The sequence below is a fragment of the Leptopilina heterotoma genome, unplaced genomic scaffold (assembly GCF_015476425.1).
Source record: "Leptopilina heterotoma isolate Lh14 unplaced genomic scaffold, ASM1547642v1 Lhet_562, whole genome shotgun sequence".
Taxonomy (NCBI): domain Eukaryota; kingdom Metazoa; phylum Arthropoda; class Insecta; order Hymenoptera; family Figitidae; genus Leptopilina; species Leptopilina heterotoma.
This window is the reverse complement of record NW_025111124.1, coordinates 95,583-114,736: the sequence shown is the minus strand read 5'-3', so window position 1 is coordinate 114,736 and position 19,154 is coordinate 95,583. Positions and strand designations below refer to the sequence as shown.

The following is a 19,154-nucleotide window of genomic DNA, read 5'->3' as shown; positions in this document are numbered from 1 at the left end:
AGGAATTGAATTCCAAGAAATATTCAATTATTGAATAAATTATTTATTTCCATTTTATTTGTATTTAAATAATTGAATTCTGGTAGAATTTTCTCATAAACATTGATTTAAAAATAGATTTCAGTTAAAATCTTAGATTATAATAATTAAATTGTTTCAAAGAATTTCATTAAAATTTTAAAAATAATTGAATTTTATCGAGACATTTTATTAAAATTTTTAAAAATAATTGAATTCCTGTTAATTTTTTACAAGAATTTAATTATTTTTGAAAATTTTAATTTAAATTCTTCGCAAGAATTCAATTATTTTCATGAATAATAAAATTCAATGCAGAATTTCAATTATTTTTAATACAATTTTAATCAAATTCCTCGAAAAATGTAATTATTCTTAAAAATTTTATTAAAATTCGTTGATAGAATTCAATTATTTGAAAATTTGTTGATAACAATTCTTTATGAGAATTGAATTTTAAGAAACGTTCAATTCTTCAATAAATTATTTATTTGCATTTTATTTGTATTTAAATAATTGAATTCTAGTAGAATTTTCTAATAAAAATTGATTTTCTTTTTATGAAAATGAATTTCAGTTGAAATTTTAGATAATAATTGAATATTAAAAGCAATATAGCGTGAATTTTAAAAAATAATTGAATTTTGTAATTAATTTTTTTGAAAAAGTTTAATTGAGTTTTTTTAATATTATTTTTAGTTTCTATTTTCTAATATTTATTTAATTAAAGAATTTACGAATAAAATTGAAATTTCGTAAAATTGAATATTGTAAAGAAATGAATTTGAAAATTGTCAAAGACCTTTTCGAAAATTTAAAAAAATAATCAAAGAATATTAGTTTTAAATTCTTAAAAATAATAATTGAATTGATAATGATTTTAATTATTATAAATTATTTTTATTAATAATTATTATTACCTAATTATTATAAAACATGAAGAAATGGATGACTTCGAGTCGAAGGCTCGGAGTTATCGATTTCTTCATGTTTTATAGTTGTGAAAAATTGAATTTCTAGTTTTATGTAAAATATTTGAAGGAGTGGAGGATTATTATATTATAGATGTAATATTTTGAGGTAGAATCTGGTATTGCGATAAATGTGTGTAGTTTCCCATTATATTTGAGGTATAATATAATGGTATATATATATAATCGGTATTATAATACTGGTATTATGCTAAGTGAGCAACTTTAACCGTTTCCAAGTTCTAATAGGAGATTAGTCTTATGCAGAGGTTAATCTTGGCGCAGGACTCGCGTTTGAATTTCGACTTAAATGCAAATCGAGAAGGCTGCTCTATAATCGTATTATATTATAGAGCCGAGTGTTACATATCCCATGCGTAATTTGCATATTTGCTTTTTGATAATCCCATATACAGGAAATTGATTTTCTAATAGATATTTAATATAATTACAAATAGATGTATATAATGCCTTCATTATTATGTTACTCCTATAAATTTCCAGAAATTCTTGTTTATATTTTTTTGATTCTAATTACAGGGCTCGGGCTAAGTCCGTAAATTTGCTTCAAGTCTGTAAAAGTCAGTTTTTTTGAAAAAAGATCCGTAAAGTCCGTGATTTGATTGAGAGAAGACGAAAAGTTCGTAAATTGGACGATAAAATTTGGAGAATTTTAGAAAAATTACAATTGATTGCAGAAATTCAATTATTTTCAAAAGTAATAAAATTCTTCGCAGAAATTCAATTCTGTTCAAAAATTTTTTAAATTCTCGACAAAATTTCAATTATCTTTAGAAATAATAAAATTCTTCTTCGAAATTCAATAATTTTCAAATATTTTAATAAAATTCTTGGCAAAATTTCAATTATTTTCTTCAAAAATTTTCCTCAATTCAATAATTTTTAATATTCATTTTAAAAAAAATTTCCAAAAGAATTCTATTACTTAAAACAAATTTTGATAAAATTCTAAGGAAATATTTAATTATTTTTATAAATAGTAAAAATATCGCAGGAATTCAATTATTTACAATTTTTTTTTTGTAAATTTCTTCGCAATAATTCAATTATTTTCATAAATAATAAAATTTTTACAGGGGTTCAATTATTTTCGTACAAAATAAAATTATTGTAGGAATTCAATTTTTTTCATAAATAATAAAACTCATTGCAGAATTTCAATTATTTTTAATAAAATTTTAATCAAATTCCTGGAAAAATGTAATTAAAAATTTTATCAAAATTCGTTAAAAGAATTCAATTTTATAAAAATTTATTGATAAAATTCTTTATTAGAATTCAATTTTAAGAAACATTCAAATATTTAATAAATTATTTTTTTTTGTACTTAAATAATTGAATTATAGTAGAGTTTTCTAATAAAAATTGATTTAAAAATGAATTTCTGTTAAAAACAAATAAAATTGACAATTCTTAAAAAACTTTTTCAAAAATTATTAAAAATAATGGATTTATAGAAAAATTTTAGTTAAAATCACTAAAAAAAAATTTATTTTGGAGAAGTTACAAATTTCTGCAGGAATTCAATAATTGTTAAGATTAATAAAATCCTTCGGAGAAATTTAATTATGTTCAAAAGTAGAAATAAAATTCTTCTCCAAAATTCAATTATATTTTCAAAAATTCGAATGAAATTCTTGACGAAACGAAAATTTTTCTGAATTCAATGATTTTTAATATCTACTATTTTAATAACGTTTTTCATTTTTAAAAAAATTCAATTATTAAAAAAAATGTTTGATAAAATTTTACGCAAACGTTTAATTATTTTCATAAAATAATAAAAATTTCACAGGAATTCAATTATTTACCAATTTTTTATAATTTTCTTCGCAATCATTCAATTATTTTCATAAATAATTAAATTTTTACATGGCTTCAATTATTATTGTAAATAATAAAATTCTTTTTAGGAATTTAATTATTTTCAAAAATATGAAAACTCATAATAAAATTTTAATCAAATTCGTCGAAAAATGTAATCATTCTTAAAAATTTTATTTTAAAATTCGTCAAAAGAATTCAATTATTTAAAAATTTGTTTATAAAACTCATTGTGAGAATTCAATTTTAAGAAACATGCAATTATTCAATAATTTTTTTTTGTATTTAAATAATTGAATTTCAGTAGAGTTTACTAATAAAAATTGATTTAAAAATATGTTTTAGTTAAAATTTTAGATTATAATTAAATTTTAAAAGCATTAGAGCTAAAATTTTTAGAAACTATTGAATTTTGAAAAGGTTTCAAATTAAAATCTTTTAAAATCTGAAATTTTCATATTTTTAACTAACAATTTTGTGGAATAATTTTTTTTGAGAAATTTTAATTGCGGATTCTTTTTTGAAAATATTTGAAGTTTTTTGTTTCTAATATATATTTAATTAAAGAATTTACGAATAATTGAAATTTTATTGTTTTTAAGATTAATAAAATCCTTGGCAGAAATTTAATTATGTTCAAAAATAATAAAATTCTTCTTAAGGATTCAATTTTTTTTCACAAATAATAAAACTCATCACAGAATTTTAATTATTTTTAATAAAATTTTAAAAATGCAGTTTCAAAAAATGTAATTATTCTTAAAAATTTTATTCAAATTCGTCAAAAGAATTCAATTATTTACAAATTTTTTGATTAAATTCTTTATGAGAATTCAATTTTAATAAACATTCAAATATTCAATAAATTATATTTTTTCTATTTAAATAATTGAATTCTAGTAAAATTTTCAAATAACAATTTATTTAAAAATTAATTCCTGTTAATAATAAATAAATTAGAAAATTCATAAAAAAAGCTTTTTCAAAAATTATTAAAAATGATGGTTTTATAGAACAGTTTTAGTTAAAATCATTAAAAAAAAAATTAATTTTGGAGAAGTTACAAATTATTGCAGAAATTCAATTATATTGAAAGCTAACAAAATTCTACTCAAAATTTCAATTATGTTCAAAAGTAATAAAATTCTTCTTAGGAATTTAATTATTTTCATAAAATAATAAAACTCATCGCAGAATTTCAATTATTTTTAATACAATTTTAATCAAATTCCTTGAAAAATGTAACTATTCTTAAAAATTTTATTAAATATCGTAAAAAGAATTCAAATATTTAAAAATTTGTTGATAAAATTCTTTTTGAGAATTGAATTTTAAGAAACATTCAATTAGTGAATAAATTATTTATTTTTGTATTTTAATAATTGAATTCTAGTAGAATTTACTAATAAAAATTGATTTAAAAATGGATTTCAGTTAAAATTTTAAATTATAATTTAATATTAAAAGTAATGTAGCGTGAAGTTTTAGAAACAATTGAATTTTAAAATAATTTTTTTGAAGAAATTCAATTTTAATTTTTTTACATTATTTGAAGTTTTTGTTTTCGAATATATATTTAACTGAAGAATTTACGAATAATTGAAATTCGTAATATTGATTATTGTAAACAAATGTATTTGAAAATTGTCAAAGAACTTTTTCGAAAAAAATATGTAGTGTTAGTATTAGTATTAGTATTAGTATTCCGGTCAGTAATAGTATTAGCAATTTTTTTTTTTGTAGTAATTTCTTTTTCGTAATTTTTCAATTATCCCGCGGTCTTTACAAATATAAGATCCAGTGATAACTCCATATTTTGTAATTGCAACTTAATTCAATATTCTCTCCCTTTAATTCCTCGGCTGGGGAGAGCTCCATGGGTATAATTAAGATTCCAAGAGTTGTAAAAAAATTGTTGACTACTTATGAGCTTAATTTTTACGAGTTTTTTTTTTTAATTTTATTTTTCTGTTTGGATTTCTCTTTTCGATTTAATGTCTATATATATTGGTATGATACAAATGGGCAATTATCTGAGCGGATACATGAACGAAACGGAGAGTATATACGCGAAGATGTTCCATGTTAGACGACGAGTAGAGCGTAAAATATATTATAGTCTGGCGTAAAGCACTTTACGCAATCGCTTTTATATTATTATCGCAGAGAAAGTTATTACGGAAGTAAATTATTTAGCTTGCCTCCAGTCAGCACCTCCTTGGATTCGTTATTAATAATCTAATTCCCTTTTTTAAACCTGTTTTCTTATTCTACTTTTCTTTAGTTGCTTTTAGACACTAATTTATATGAAGAAGCTTCGTGGAGGTTTTTTTTTTCTTCTTTTTTTTTATTCATCCCTTAGAATTTGTATAAGGTAAAAGACATTTTTATTTTTTAATAATTTAATCCACGAGGTGCGTTCTATTTTTTTTTGGTAAATTTGAATATTTTATCATTTCTGATTTTTTTATTTTCTAAATATATTTTCTTATCTTAATAAAGTTTAATTTATTGTAAATTTGGAATAAAATTCAATTCTTAAAATTATTGACAATCACACTGTAAAAAAAAGTTATAAATTAAATTTTGATTTTGGTATTAAAATTTAAAATAGATTATGATTTGTTACCAACATTGGTAAAATTTTTCCTCCGTGATTCATAAATTCTTCACTGTTAACTTAAAAGTATCAAATTACAATGAATTGATATCAAAAATGTGAATCAAATAAAAAATTGATCGAAATTTTTGGCATCAATTTGATCCACTTTAGTATCAATTTGACACTTTAAAGAAAACTGTATTAATAATAATAATAATAATAATAATAATAATAATAATAATAATAATAATAATAATAATAATAATAATAAATTAATTAATAATAATAATAAATTTTATTGAATTAAAATAAATTATTTCTCGAGGTGTAAATTTTTTACATAATTGTCAATTATTGATATTATAATTAATAATAATTAATATTAATTGAGAAATTATAAATTTTCTAATAATAAAGAAGAGTAAAATTTCGCAATTTTCTCCGGGGATTACATTCAGAAAATAAAAAATATTGTTACACAATTTTCGATAATTTTTTATTTATAGTTTCTCGCGAAAATAATAAAAAATAAAGAGCATGAGAAAAGAGTAATTTAAAATTATGTGTTCGCTTAAATTTTAATGAAACTTTTACACTATTTACAGTTTTGATCTTTTATACGCTTTTAATTATTATTACGCTAGAAAAAGGAACCATTAATTATTAATTTTATTAACTTAGTTACGGTTTGACGTAACTTGCACTCGCAAAAAAGTGAAAACTTATTGGTTTATATATTTGATTCGCGAACAAGTTATGATTTACAAAACCGGCTATGGAAATATATGTGTCGACATAACTTTTATTGCTCTCATAATTTCCGTCGAATTTTTCTTTTCTTTTTTTTTAAATATTCAATATAAAAACAAAACTAGATCAGTTGTTTCTAATTTGTCAATTTTTTCAGTCGTGGAAAATTTGATATTTCTAGTTGGAAAATCGCCTCTGTATGATTTATAGACTATTATTATTATTAGTATTGTTTTATTATTATTCTAAAATTATTTTTTTATTATTGATACTATTATTAAAAAATTAAAAAAATGTTGCTATTTAAATATTTGACTGTATAAAAATTTTAACACAATATTTTTGTTTCTAAATTTTCCTATTATTATATTTACTAGCAACAATTTAAACATTTCCGGGTGAAATTATATTGTAATATGCGCGCAGAAGTCGGAAATGTGGGATTACGGTAATTTTTCCTTTTTTTTTAACGACAACGCGACCCAGAGAAACAAGTTGTTCTTGACGTTTATATTGTCAGAGGAGGATTTTCCTTTTTTTTCTTTTAGAAAGGTCTCCCATAAATTGGTCGGTCTATTTCATCTTATAGTTGCAAATGGTTGATCCCTTCGTCGCTATATATAATACCACCTTTTAAATTCAATATCAGTTAACAATATTTCTTTATCTACAAAAAAGAAGAAATTATACAAAAAAAAGAAAATACAAAAAAAGGTATTTTATTATTTATTTTTTAAAAATATATTTTCTTGGACGAGAGTTTATTTCTTCTGTGTTTTGAGTCATTCTACATTTTAGAAATTTGACCAATATTTATATTTGATTTATGGAGGAGAGGTATATAAATTTTTTCGAAAAGTAATTATTTTTATTTCTATTTGTATATTTTATATTTTAATATTTGTTGCTTTTCGAAAAATTTATTTTTTGTTTTATATTTTTTATTTCTTTATTATTATTTATTATTATTATTTTTGATTTACAATTTCAATTATAATTTAGAATCAAGTTAGGATTTAATTTATAATTTATAAATAATTTTTATTAATTTAGTTTTGTTTATTACATTAATTAATGGTTTATTATATAATAAAACAAATAAAAATGGGTGAACTATTTTCAAAAATCGTGTTTAAATTACATTATAGTTTAAAATTAAAATTGTAAATTATTATTTACTATTTACTTTAATAATTATTATTTATATAAATATTAAATATTATTAAATAACAAATTATTGAATAAAATTTGAACAAACATTTTAAACAGTTTTTACAAGCAATTCATCATTATTTTTTGATGTTTGCTTTTTTCAATTTAGTGTTAAAAAAGAAAAGATTTTGAGGATAAAAAAAAACTTTTAAAATTCTTCTACGTTATTCCATTAGGACTTTTGGGATTTTTATTTGAGAGATTTTTATTTCTTCTTTTAGAAGAAGATGGTCGTCTTAAAATTTGTAAATCGTGATACTTTCGTAGAGGAGTTGAAAACAATGTGAATACAGACAGCCAACAAGTAGCTGATTACGAGTCGTTAATCCGTACTTTCTGGTCCACTTTTGGACCACCGTGAATTCGAAATAGTTCTAGGAATTCGTTCATTCATAAAACGTTGTTCACTGTGTCGTTAAAGTATTCACAAAATTTAAAATTTACAAGAAATAAAACAGTGTTTAATTTTTTTTTTAGAACAATAAAAAGTAGAAATTCTAAACAAAAGTACTAAAAACTAAAAAGTAGGAAAATCCTAAAAAAAATACTATAATAAAAGAAAATCTAAAAGTGTAAATGAACAAAAATAGGAAGAAAAGAATTTCCCTTTGGGAAAATTTATTTTGGGTGAATTTGGTTTTACTTAGTCGGCATTAGTTAGTTAGTGAGAAGTATCTTCTTGTTAGAGAAGCTGTAAGTAACAACTTGTGTATGTATATATTTTGTGTATGAAGTGTGAGGTGCGCCTGGCGTCGTCTCAGAAGACAGGACATTGCTTATGAAGCTGAAGTCTGCAACGTTTTTAAAAACGAAAAATCAAAAAAGAATTTTTTTCCAAGTTAAATTCATCTCTAATTTTCATGTTTCTTAATTTTTAAGAAATTAATTGTTGCTTAAGATACAATTATTAAAAATTAATATGATTTAGAATCAAAAATAAAAAAACCGTCCCTTTATTTTTTCGTTTTCGTTTTTAAAAACGTTGCGGACTTCAGTATTATACATTGCTTTGCATACAAAACAGTGCACGTTACTCATACCCACGAAATTATTAAGACTCATTCACATGCATACCGGTTAGCGATTGCAATTGTATTTGTGTCCCAAGTGAACCTGATGCTTCGTGGCACACGATTCACTATATATTATATATATATACACATTTTGCCAACATTCACATTTCGATTCTCAACAATATTTCGTATAGAAATTCATACATTAACTATTCCTATATGATAATTTGCTCAATTATCTTATATTTGTTGTTTAAAAACTTGCTTTTTTTAAATTATATTTTTTATTTTAAAAGTGTATTATTTATTCTAAAATTATATTGTTTATGTCAAAAGTGTATTTTTTTACTTGAAAATTATTAGAGGTGTGCAAAAAGCTCGAAGCTCGATCGAGTATTTTCGAGCTTTTCGTTTTTCGAGCAGAACCTAATCAGTTTGAGTTTGAGCAAGTTACGCAAGAAATGACATATTTGTTACAATATCAGAAAAAAAGTCTCGTTAAATTAACTATAGAATTCTGGTTACTCTAATCAGAATATAATGTTAAATATAATCTGACAACTTTTTCTGAATAAAAGTTTTAAATCTGTTTTTGGATTAGAAAAAGTATTAGTATTCTGGATTAAAATTTCTCGTCAATTATCGTTAAACGTTAATTTTATAAATTACTAGGCAGAGTAGGTATAAATCAGAAATGAAAAGTGAAAAATCGAAATGTTTTTAAAAATTTTTAAATTTATTTTTTAATATTAATGTAAAACGTTTGTTTACATACATTAAACGATATCATCTTTGATAGTTTACAGTCGATTAAGTTAAACAATAGAAATACTCACTTCCATTTTAAGAAAGGTTGTAAGGACATCCAGAAATCTTATCCAACCGTTTTTTTTGTCTGAAGGTATAGCGTGTTTTATTATATAATCATTCAGATTATTTATTATTTTTTTACAGTTCTCATAAATTTCAGCATATTTTTTCTTATATTCATCAATTGTTATTTCATTTAATTTATATGAACATAATGTAAACAATGATTCGATTTTCACTATTACGGATGTAAAAAGAGAATTCACTAGTTTAATTACATCAAGCATTTTATCTTCTTTAAGTATGAAATCAATGAATTTAGTTAGACTTATTTTATTCGCCACATCATTTTCTTTGTTGAAATTTTTCAGATTATCACTAATCATTTCCAGAGTTTGAATTTTAACCTCTGGATCAGGATTATTGCTCAAAGGATTCAAGCTTTCGTAGATTCTATTCAAATCGGCTTTATTGGTTTGGAAAGTATTAGTATCTTTGGATTGACAAGAGGCAGCGAACTTTTCATTGAACGAGTTGCACAGTATCTTCCCAAAGTCTGTAATTTCATTTATGTCCAGCGTACCAGTGTGATTCTTTAGGCTGCTTTTTGATTGTGGTGAAAATGTAAAGCCCATATCTTGGCGACATGACTTGATTATTCTCTTGCAGTTATTAATAGCTGGAATAATATTAACATCGATATCAGAAGTAACAATCCCAGTTTGTTGTGCTTTCTTGAAGAAGGCTAAACGATTGTTATTCTTTATTATATTCTGTACAAATTGTTTTGAATCTTCGGATATATCCATTTTTGGATTTGATAATAATCTGTCAAATAATATATCAGTTATGTATTCATGATCGACTAAATTATCATAATCATCGGATTTAGGTGCTTTTGAGATAATTACTGATATGCTTGGAAAAAAGGTTCTAAACCTATAAATAGTAAAATATTCTTCTAAACTACTTAAAAGTTTTCTCACCTGTTCAACATTGTCATTAATAATTTCATTAAAACTGATAACTAAAATAAGTTTTAGATTTTCGACTTTTCTTGTCAAATGATAGAGATGAAAGGAATTGTTGAAATCTTGCATTACACCTCTATTGTCCGCAAATCCAGCAGTATCCCAGATGTCCAAATTCTGTAATTCTGGCCTTGTTGAGCTCCATTTTGTGGGAATTGTAGTTGTTGACAATGATCCAGCACCAATTTCTGGTCCTTTGATATTGTTGTTAGCTTTAGTTATCTTAATATTCTCAAATGTGTGAGGTCTATTAGCTTCCAATTCATTTCCCATTATGTAATTAATTAGTGTACTTTTGCCCCCTCTTCCATTGCCTATGACAATTGCCGCATTTTTCCTTTGACCTCGAGTTGCTTCTTCCATACGACGATCCGAATCATTGAAAAGTTGTCTTAATTTATTTAACTCTTCAAGATTAAACTGAAAACTTTCGCTTTCGATAATGAAGAGTAGAAAGAAGATTATTGCAAGTCTTATCATGATTGATAAACAATGTATTGCAACTTTTTCCAGTAGATACCTAAAGCTCTGAAAATTATACAAAGTTATTGACTAGACCAATATTGTAATTAAATTTCAGTCTATTGAGTAATTGAGAATATAATGTCACAATAAATAATTCCAGGGCTCGGATTGTGAAAATTTTTTCGACTTTTTTTTTAAAAATGCAACATTTCATCATTTCGATCCGAGCCCTATAATTTGCTAATTTTAATTTTAAAGTAATTGTGATTGTAAATTAATTATACAATAAGTAGCACGCTTTAGCGGTTTTATAACATCTAATTTAAAAATAAATTACAAATGAAATAAAAATTATTAAAAATTGGTACTACAGACTAAATTTTATGTTCCATTGACCAGTGGAACAACTACAGGTGTAACGAGTTGCGAATGAAAAGAAACAATTCTTAATCAGTGAATAGATGTACTGTTAACCAATAGGAAAAATACAGGTGCAACAAGTATAAAGATTGGAAGAGAAAAAATTATTTATTAGTGAATGTTTAGAAAGAAGATAAAAAAATTTTGTTTTTAATAAATTTTAATACATCGAAAAAATTATTTTCTATATTAAAAAAAGGATTTTTAATTAAATAAAATAAATAAATAAAAAACGTAATAAATAAACGTTTAATTTTAATTAGTTTCCTTTTTGCGTCAATAATTTAAAAAAATATTTGAAGAGTAAAAAATTTCGTTCACTTGAACGTTTAAAACTTTAGGAAAATAAAATTTTAGATGATGATGATGATCTTCCAAAATTTTATTGTTCAAATCTTATTTAGAAACAATATGAAGGATTTGAAAAATTTTCTAAGTAATTAAAAGACAAAATATAAGTACCACTGTTGGTCCCCTGTTTTTACCATATCCCCTTGTTTTTCCCTTTTTTCTCTCCTTTAATTAATTAAACCCACCAAACTCCTGAAGGGCATAGCGGAATAAGAGTGGAAAATCTGCCTTTGCTCTAAAAAAATTTAAATTATTACTAAAAGTTGGTACTAATGCATAATGAGCTGAAAATTTCCACCAAATATTTTTTGAGAAAATGAATTTTTACAGGTGTTATGGAGAGGAAAGCAAAATAAAAAAATTTATTTTTCTCGAAAATGGCTCAACCGATTTTAATGACAAAAATATGTTTTTTTGTAGAATCAAAAGACGAATTATAAAAAAATACTCGAAAAATTTTTGCCCAAAAGAACTTGAAAAAAGAAAAGTTTTTTGAATTTTGAAAATTTTTTTTAACAGGTTTATTGCAGAAGTACCATTTTTGAAACATAACAAAAATCTAAAAAAATAAATAAAAAGAAAATTTATAAAGAACTTTTTTTCAATTTTAATGTGCATAAACTTTAAAGAAATTGATTTTTTTCTCTCACAAAAAATAATTAAAATTTGAAGTTAAAATACTAAATATAGTTTCATAAATTTTTCATTTTCGTTTTTAAAAACGTTGCGGACTTGAGACTTTATCTTTAAAGTAAAAGCGTGACTGGCGTTGTAAAACAAATTTTGATAAAAAAAAATTTGTTACAAACCTTGGAAAAACGAAGCGTATAATAAAATTTTTTTTAAATTCTTAATAATTTTAACGAAAATTTAAAAAAAATTTTTTTTAATGAAAAAAGGAATTAGAATATTTTTTCGGTTATGATAAAATCAATTTTTTTTAGTTAGAATATTTCTAATGGGTAATAAAATTTTAAATTGTTTTATTATTAATTTTTAAAGGTTTGCAAAAAGTTATTTTTTTTTTAAATTTATTTTTTATTTAAAAACTATATTTTCCACTCTAGTAAAATTTCGTTTTCTTTTTTCTACAAAAGTAGCAAAATTTACTTTATTTGCTTTTATTTCATTGTTTAAATTTATTTATTTATTTTTTGGAGTAAAATATTTCGAGAAAATAATTATTAAATGCAGAATTTTTTTTTTAATAATATTTAATGAAAAAAAAAAAATTTTACGAACCATGAAAATGGAAGCTTCTAGAAAAATATTTCAATTCGTTGTGTGCAATTTTTTTCCCTCTGTTTTATATAATAAAAAAAGCTCTGTTGTCACATTTTTATTCACCGAATTCCTATATTTTACATAGGTGGGTGTAATGAGATCACTTTCCATCACGGTTGAGAATGTTTGAAAAATTAAACGCACGTGCGTTGGCAACTCTTCAAACTGTTTTTTATTTTTTTTTTTTTATTTGGAAAATCAATTTTGTGCGCTCATATTTCCCATTACAGTTTGTCTGTTGCCATGCTGCCTTTTCTCTGATGCATCGTTTTATTTTCAACAAAAAAAATTTTGTTTTCTTTCTTTTCGCAAAAAAAAAATTCACCACAGCTGAATGCATTCAATCGTTATAAAACCAGCATAAAAAAAAAGAAAATTTCATATGCCAAATAATTGCCCTGGAAAAGCTTCTCTATTTTTCGATTAATTTTAGAACTTGATTGATATTTATTTTGATATCCATAAAACTGCAATTTTATTTATTATAATTTCGGTTTTTTTTAATTTATTAAAAAACATTTTTTAAAATTATTTTTTCATTCGAAATTTATTATAAGATTTTGTTTATTTAAATTTTTTTATTATTTCGTTAATTTATTTGTAAAATTATAAACAGAATTATAATAAATTTTTAATAAAACATTTTTTATTAATTTATTATTTTGTTTATTTTTAAATAAAATTGAAAACTATAAATTCTAAATAAAAAGGACAAAGGAAATTAAAATTTTCCAAATAGAAAGAAAATAAGAAATTGGTAATAAAATTTAAAAAAAAGTTTTCTTCAAAATTAAAGATAACTAATTTTATTCATTATTTTAATGACAAAAAAATGGGAATAAAATTCCTAAACGATTTGTAAATGGTAATGAGAGTGGTCAATTATTTCTAATTGGGAAATCTTAAAGTTTCGTGGGAAATAATTTTGCACTTTTCTTTTTTTTTCTTTCTTCATCTCTAAATCTGAATTTTAATATTATACGACGCGGCTATTGAGTCGACTCTTTAATCGGGTCAATCGCTTCTATATTATCGGCTAAACATCAGGAAATCTGCAATAAAGGAAGCGGAGTGGTTATTGGTCAAGCTTTGAATCACGTTATAATAGTATTAAATAAACTTGAATTCGTGACTTGATTTTACATCTTTAAAGTTGTTTATCTCTTTTTTTTTATTACCTCCTGGCAAAATATATATTGCATACAACACATTTTTGCTCCTCATCGTGAGTAGAAATTTGAAATCAAAGATTTTATCTTTTTATATGTTAGTTATTGCCACACACTTTTCAACACTCGACACGAAAATTTTTTGAATTTAAATTTTTAATCTCATTGTACAAATTTTTACTGAAAGACAAATTTCGATTTTTTTATTTTTATTTATTTTTCTTTTATCTCTTTTTTTTTATTTATTTCCTTTATTGTACTTTTTTTATTTGTACTTATTTTTTTTCTACTTTGTTTCCTCTATTTTTATTTTTATTTGTTTATTTATTCCTTTATTTATTTTCATTCTATTTATTTTAATTTACTTTTATTTTCTAAAATTTATTTTATTTTTTACGTTCCCAAAGTTCCGAACGAACGTTCAAATGAACGAAATTTATTTATTTCTTCTTCAAATTAAATTTTTATTGCAATAATTTTGCGTCCCTATCATAAAATTTAATGGTGAAGCTTCTAAATGTAAAATTAAGGTTTTTTATTTTTCTTGCAATCAGTAATTGATGAAAATATTTTTGATAAAAAATATTTCGTTCATTTTAACATTCAAAACTTGTGGATCATTATTTTTTCCTTTTACATTTATTTTTATTTATTTTACTTCAAATTTATTTTTTATTTTATTGTCATTTAAAATAAATGAATAAATAAATTATTAATTATAACAGTGCTCGGATTGTGCTCGACTTTTTCGAGATTTTTTTAGTAAAATGCGACTGAAATTTAAAAATTTTTTTAAATTGAAAGGAAAAAGTTTGAGTAAAAAACTGTCCGGTTACATTTATTTACAAATTTCTTTTAAATTCTTCAAAAGATTTAAATTCGAACCTTTTTGAAATTAAACAACTTATAAAAAATTGTTATAAAACATGACCGAGTGATAAAATCATTATTTTATATTATATAAAACTTTACAAAAAAAAAAAAAATTTAATTATTTTTTATGAAAATAATTGAATTATTGGGAATAAATTTATAAAAAATTAGTAAGTAAATGAATTTTGCAGAAGAATTTTGATATTTATAAAAATAATTGAAATTTTGAGAAGACTTTAAAAAAAATTTTGAAAATAATTGAATTTCTGCAAAGAATTTTCTTACTTTTGAAAATAATTGAATTTTGCAAAGAATTTTATCAGAACTTTTGAAAATAATTAAATTTCCAGTATGAATTTTATTATTCATGAAGATAATTAAAATTTTGATAAGAAAATTAAAAGAAATTGAAAATAATTGAATTTCTAAGATGAATTTATTATTTATAAAGATAATTGAAATTTTGACAAGAATTTTTGCAAATAATTGAATTTTACAGAAGAATTTTATTATTTATAAAGATAGTTGAAATTTTGAACAGATGTTTTTAAAAATGTTTAAAAGTAATTGAATTTTACAGAATTTTGATATTTATAAATATAATTGAAATTTTGAGAAGAATTTTAAAAAAAATTTTGAAAATAATTGAATTTCTGGTAAGAATTTTCTTACTTTTGAAAATAATTGAATTTTGCAAAGAATTTTATCAGAACTTTTGAAAATAATTAAATTTCCATGATGAATTTTATTATATATAAAGTTTTGACGAAAAATTTTAAAAAATGTTTAATATAATTCAACTTCTGTGAAGAATTTTATTAAAATTTTTTTTAAACAATTGAATTTCGGAGAATAATTTTATTATTTATAATTCGATATTAATGTATCTGTTGTCGAGAAATGTGATTTTTTTGCAATTTTGTCAATTTCGTGTTTTTCTTTTGTCGTTTTTTCTAAGATTTCATGCGACTTTTTTCCGACTTTTTCGAAAATTTTATGCGACTTTTCGTGAATTTTGTTGAAAATTTATGCGACTAAAGCGACTTTTTTTGAGTCTTAAAGACGATCCGAGCCCTATTTTAAATGAATAACTAAATTATTTATTTACTTTTATTAATTTCATTTATTTTATTTAATTATTTTCTTGAATTTGATTTAATTTGTCGTGTTAAAGTTTGTACAAAAATTTCGTTCAGAAATTTGTCTCTCTCTTTTCTTTTTTTTCTTTTTTTTTTGGCAAATTAGATTTTTTTTCTCCGCGCCAAGGAATATAAGAGTTTCGCATTCCTAGCATTAACGAACTACAGACTTCGTGGAGCATAATTAGTACCTGGTTACAGTACTTAGAGTACAGAAGGTAAATTTGCTCTCTGATATTTTCTTTCGGGATGCTGTGTGTGTTCCGCCCGAAGTTCTACCATTATCACGTGCTACAATTACATTTCTCATATTTTATGACGAAAATTCCTCTAAAATAGCAAAATTTTGGTTGAATTATAAAGTTTAGATGTGTGTGATAATTATAGAATTATTATAATAGAATAATTTTCCTTTTTATCTTTTTCAATAAATTTATTATAAAACAAAATTTTAAATATCAGAATTTTGAAAAATGATAAAATATAATTTAAAAAATAATAAAATAATAAAAAAGGCATAATTTTCTGATATTATTGCAAAGATTCGAACTCTCAAATCAACGACGATTTTTTTCAATAATATTTTCTCAAAGAATTATATGGGAAAATATTTTTTATTGAAAATTTTTTATTGAAATTCAATTATTTTCAAAAGTAATAAAATTCTTCGCAGAATTCAACAATATTTAAAAATTAAAAAAAAAAATCTCGAAAAGTGTAATTATTCTTAAAAATTTTATTAAAATTCGTCGAAAGAATTCAATACAGACTTCAATATTAAATTTAATATTCAATGATTTAAAAATTTGTTGATTAAATGCTTTTCATGAGAATTCAATGCGCCTGCAATTTTTTCATATACATTTGAGATTCAAATGAGCTGAATGGAAGTCAAGTGATAATTGAGTCATGCAGGTTACAAATTTATTACTACACACACTTTATATATCGATAGTTATGGGCTGTAAAGAATTACTTAGAGTTATACCTGACACTTTATAAAAAAAAAAAAAAGAGAAATAATGAAACGTTATGAGTATGTGTCACTGAATGACGTCATATTGTAGAAGTAATTTGGCATTGCGTAATGCAAAACAGTAATAAAATTGTCCTTGAACCAGCAAAACTCGATTGCACTTTCTTTTAAGACGCAGAGTGATTCAGACCGTCTAGAGGCCATAAACTTTAATGTTTTACAATAAAAGTCTCTTCTGACATTTTCTTCCATTCACCCTCTACTGTGATATTGTATCGATACCTCTCTCGAAAAATCCATTTTTTTTTATTTTTTCTTTTTTCTAATTTTCAAAAAGGAAAAAGAAAAGCCCAAGTTTTGGAATAATTTTATACTCAATATTTTAAAAGAAATAACAATTATTTTCAAAAGTAATCAAATTCTTTTCCAAAATTCAATTATTTAAAATTTTTTTAATAAAATTCTTGGTAAAATTCAAATTTTTTAAAAATTTTCAATAAAATTGATGGCAAAATTTCAATTATTTTCAAAAATTTTTCTCAATTTCATATGAATTCTATTATTTACAAATGTTTTTATAAATTTCTTCGAAGTAATTTAATTATTTTCAATAAATAATCAAATTTTTTACAGGGATTGAATTATTTTCATAAATAATAAAATTCTTTTTAGGGGTCAATTATTTTCATGAATAATAAAACTCATCTCAGAATTTCCATTATTTTTAATAAAATTTTAATAGAATTCCTCGAAAAATGTAATTGTTCTTAACAATTTTATTAAAAATCGTCAAAGGAAATCTATTATTTAAAAATGTTTTGATAAAATTCTTTAAGAGAATTCAATTTTAAGAAACAAATATTCAATAAATTTTTTACTTTTGTATTTAACTAATTGAATTCTAGTAGAATTGTCTAATAAAAATTGATTTAAAAATGAATTTCAGTAAAAATATTAGCTTTTAATATTTATTATACAAATTATTCAAATATTCAAATAATATTTGATTATTAAAAGCATTATAGCATGAATTTTAAGAAATAATTGAATTTTGAAAAGGTTTCAAATTAAATTCTTTTAAAATTCTATTATTTAATAAAATTCGAATAAAATTCTTCACAAGAAATTAATTATTTTCATAAAGAATAATATTTTTCTCCAGAATTCAATTATTTTAAAAAATTTTGATAAAACGGTTTATAAATTTGAACAATTATTAATAAAATTGATCAGAAAATGTAATTATTTTCGTAAAATATAACATACTACCTGGGAATAAAATTATTGTCAAAAATGTTTGTAAAAATCTTCGAAACAATTCAATTATTTTCGTAAAAAATAAAATTCTTCGAAGCAATTCAATTATTTAAGAAATTTTAATAAAGTTCTTCCCAAGAATTCAATTCTTTTCAAAAAGAAATAAGAAACATTTTCACAGGAATACAATTATTAAAAAAAATTTTATATAAATTCTTCCTCAGATTTCAATTATTTTCAATTTTTTGATGAAACTTCAATTATTTTCAAAAAGTTTAAAAAAATTTTGAAAAATTTAATTATTTAATAAAATTTGAATAAAATTCTTCACAAGAAATTAATTATTTTCATAAAGAATAATATTTTTCTTTTGGAATTCAGTTAATTTTACAAATAAAATTCTTCACAGAAAATCGATTCTTTAAAAAATTTTTTAATAAAATTCGATGCAAAAATTCAATTATTTTCATAAATAACAAAACTTATCGCAGAATTTCAATTAATATTTATACAATTTTAAATAAAATGATAGAAAATTGCATTTATTTTAAAAAATTTTGTTCAAATTCGCCGAAAGAATTAAATTATTTTTAAAAATTTTAATAAAATTTTTTATAAAAATTCAATTTTAAAAAATATTTAATTATTTAATGAATTATTTAATTTTTGCATTTAAATAATTGAATTCTCGTAGAATTTTCTAATTAAAAAGATTTAAAAATGAATTACAGTAAAAATATTCTTATTATGTAAAATAATGACATTATCACTCTGTTATCTTTAATTTATTATAAAAAATGAAGAAATCGATCACTCCGAGTCGAAGAATAAATAAATATTCTTATAAGTTGTTAAATTTCAAAAAGGTTTGAATTTGAATCTTTTGAAGAATTTTAATTCCTAATGGAAAAATAATAATGATTAAAAATTTATTTAGAAAAGAAGTTATTGATGTTTTCGAATAATTT

At 21.8% G+C, this 19,154-nt stretch overlaps 1 protein-coding gene across 1 annotated transcript; it reads right to left on the bottom strand.

Moving 5' to 3' along the window:
• Positions 1-9,829: 9,829 nt before the first annotated feature.
• LOC122508738 lies at positions 9,830-10,828 on the bottom strand. The gene is made up of 2 exons (XM_043622258.1): positions 10,208-10,828; positions 9,830-10,049 (listed from the first exon to the last, which is right to left on the bottom strand). The coding sequence occupies exons 1-2, from the start codon at positions 10,730-10,732 to the stop codon at positions 9,978-9,980; spliced, it is 597 nt and encodes a 198-aa protein (XP_043478193.1). The 5' UTR covers positions 10,733-10,828; the 3' UTR covers positions 9,830-9,977.
• Between the last annotated feature and the right edge of the window lie 8,326 nt (positions 10,829-19,154).

Bases quoted from the DNA above. Each gene is read 5' to 3' on its own strand.
- LOC122508738 (XM_043622258.1), bottom strand. From the start codon at position 10,732: ATGATAAGACTTGCAATAATCTTCTTTCTACTCTTCATTATCGAAAGC. The intron at 10,050-10,207 runs GTGAGAAAACTT...ATTATTTGACAG, and splicing joins TTAATGACAATGTTGAACAG to ATTATTATCAAATCCAAAAA.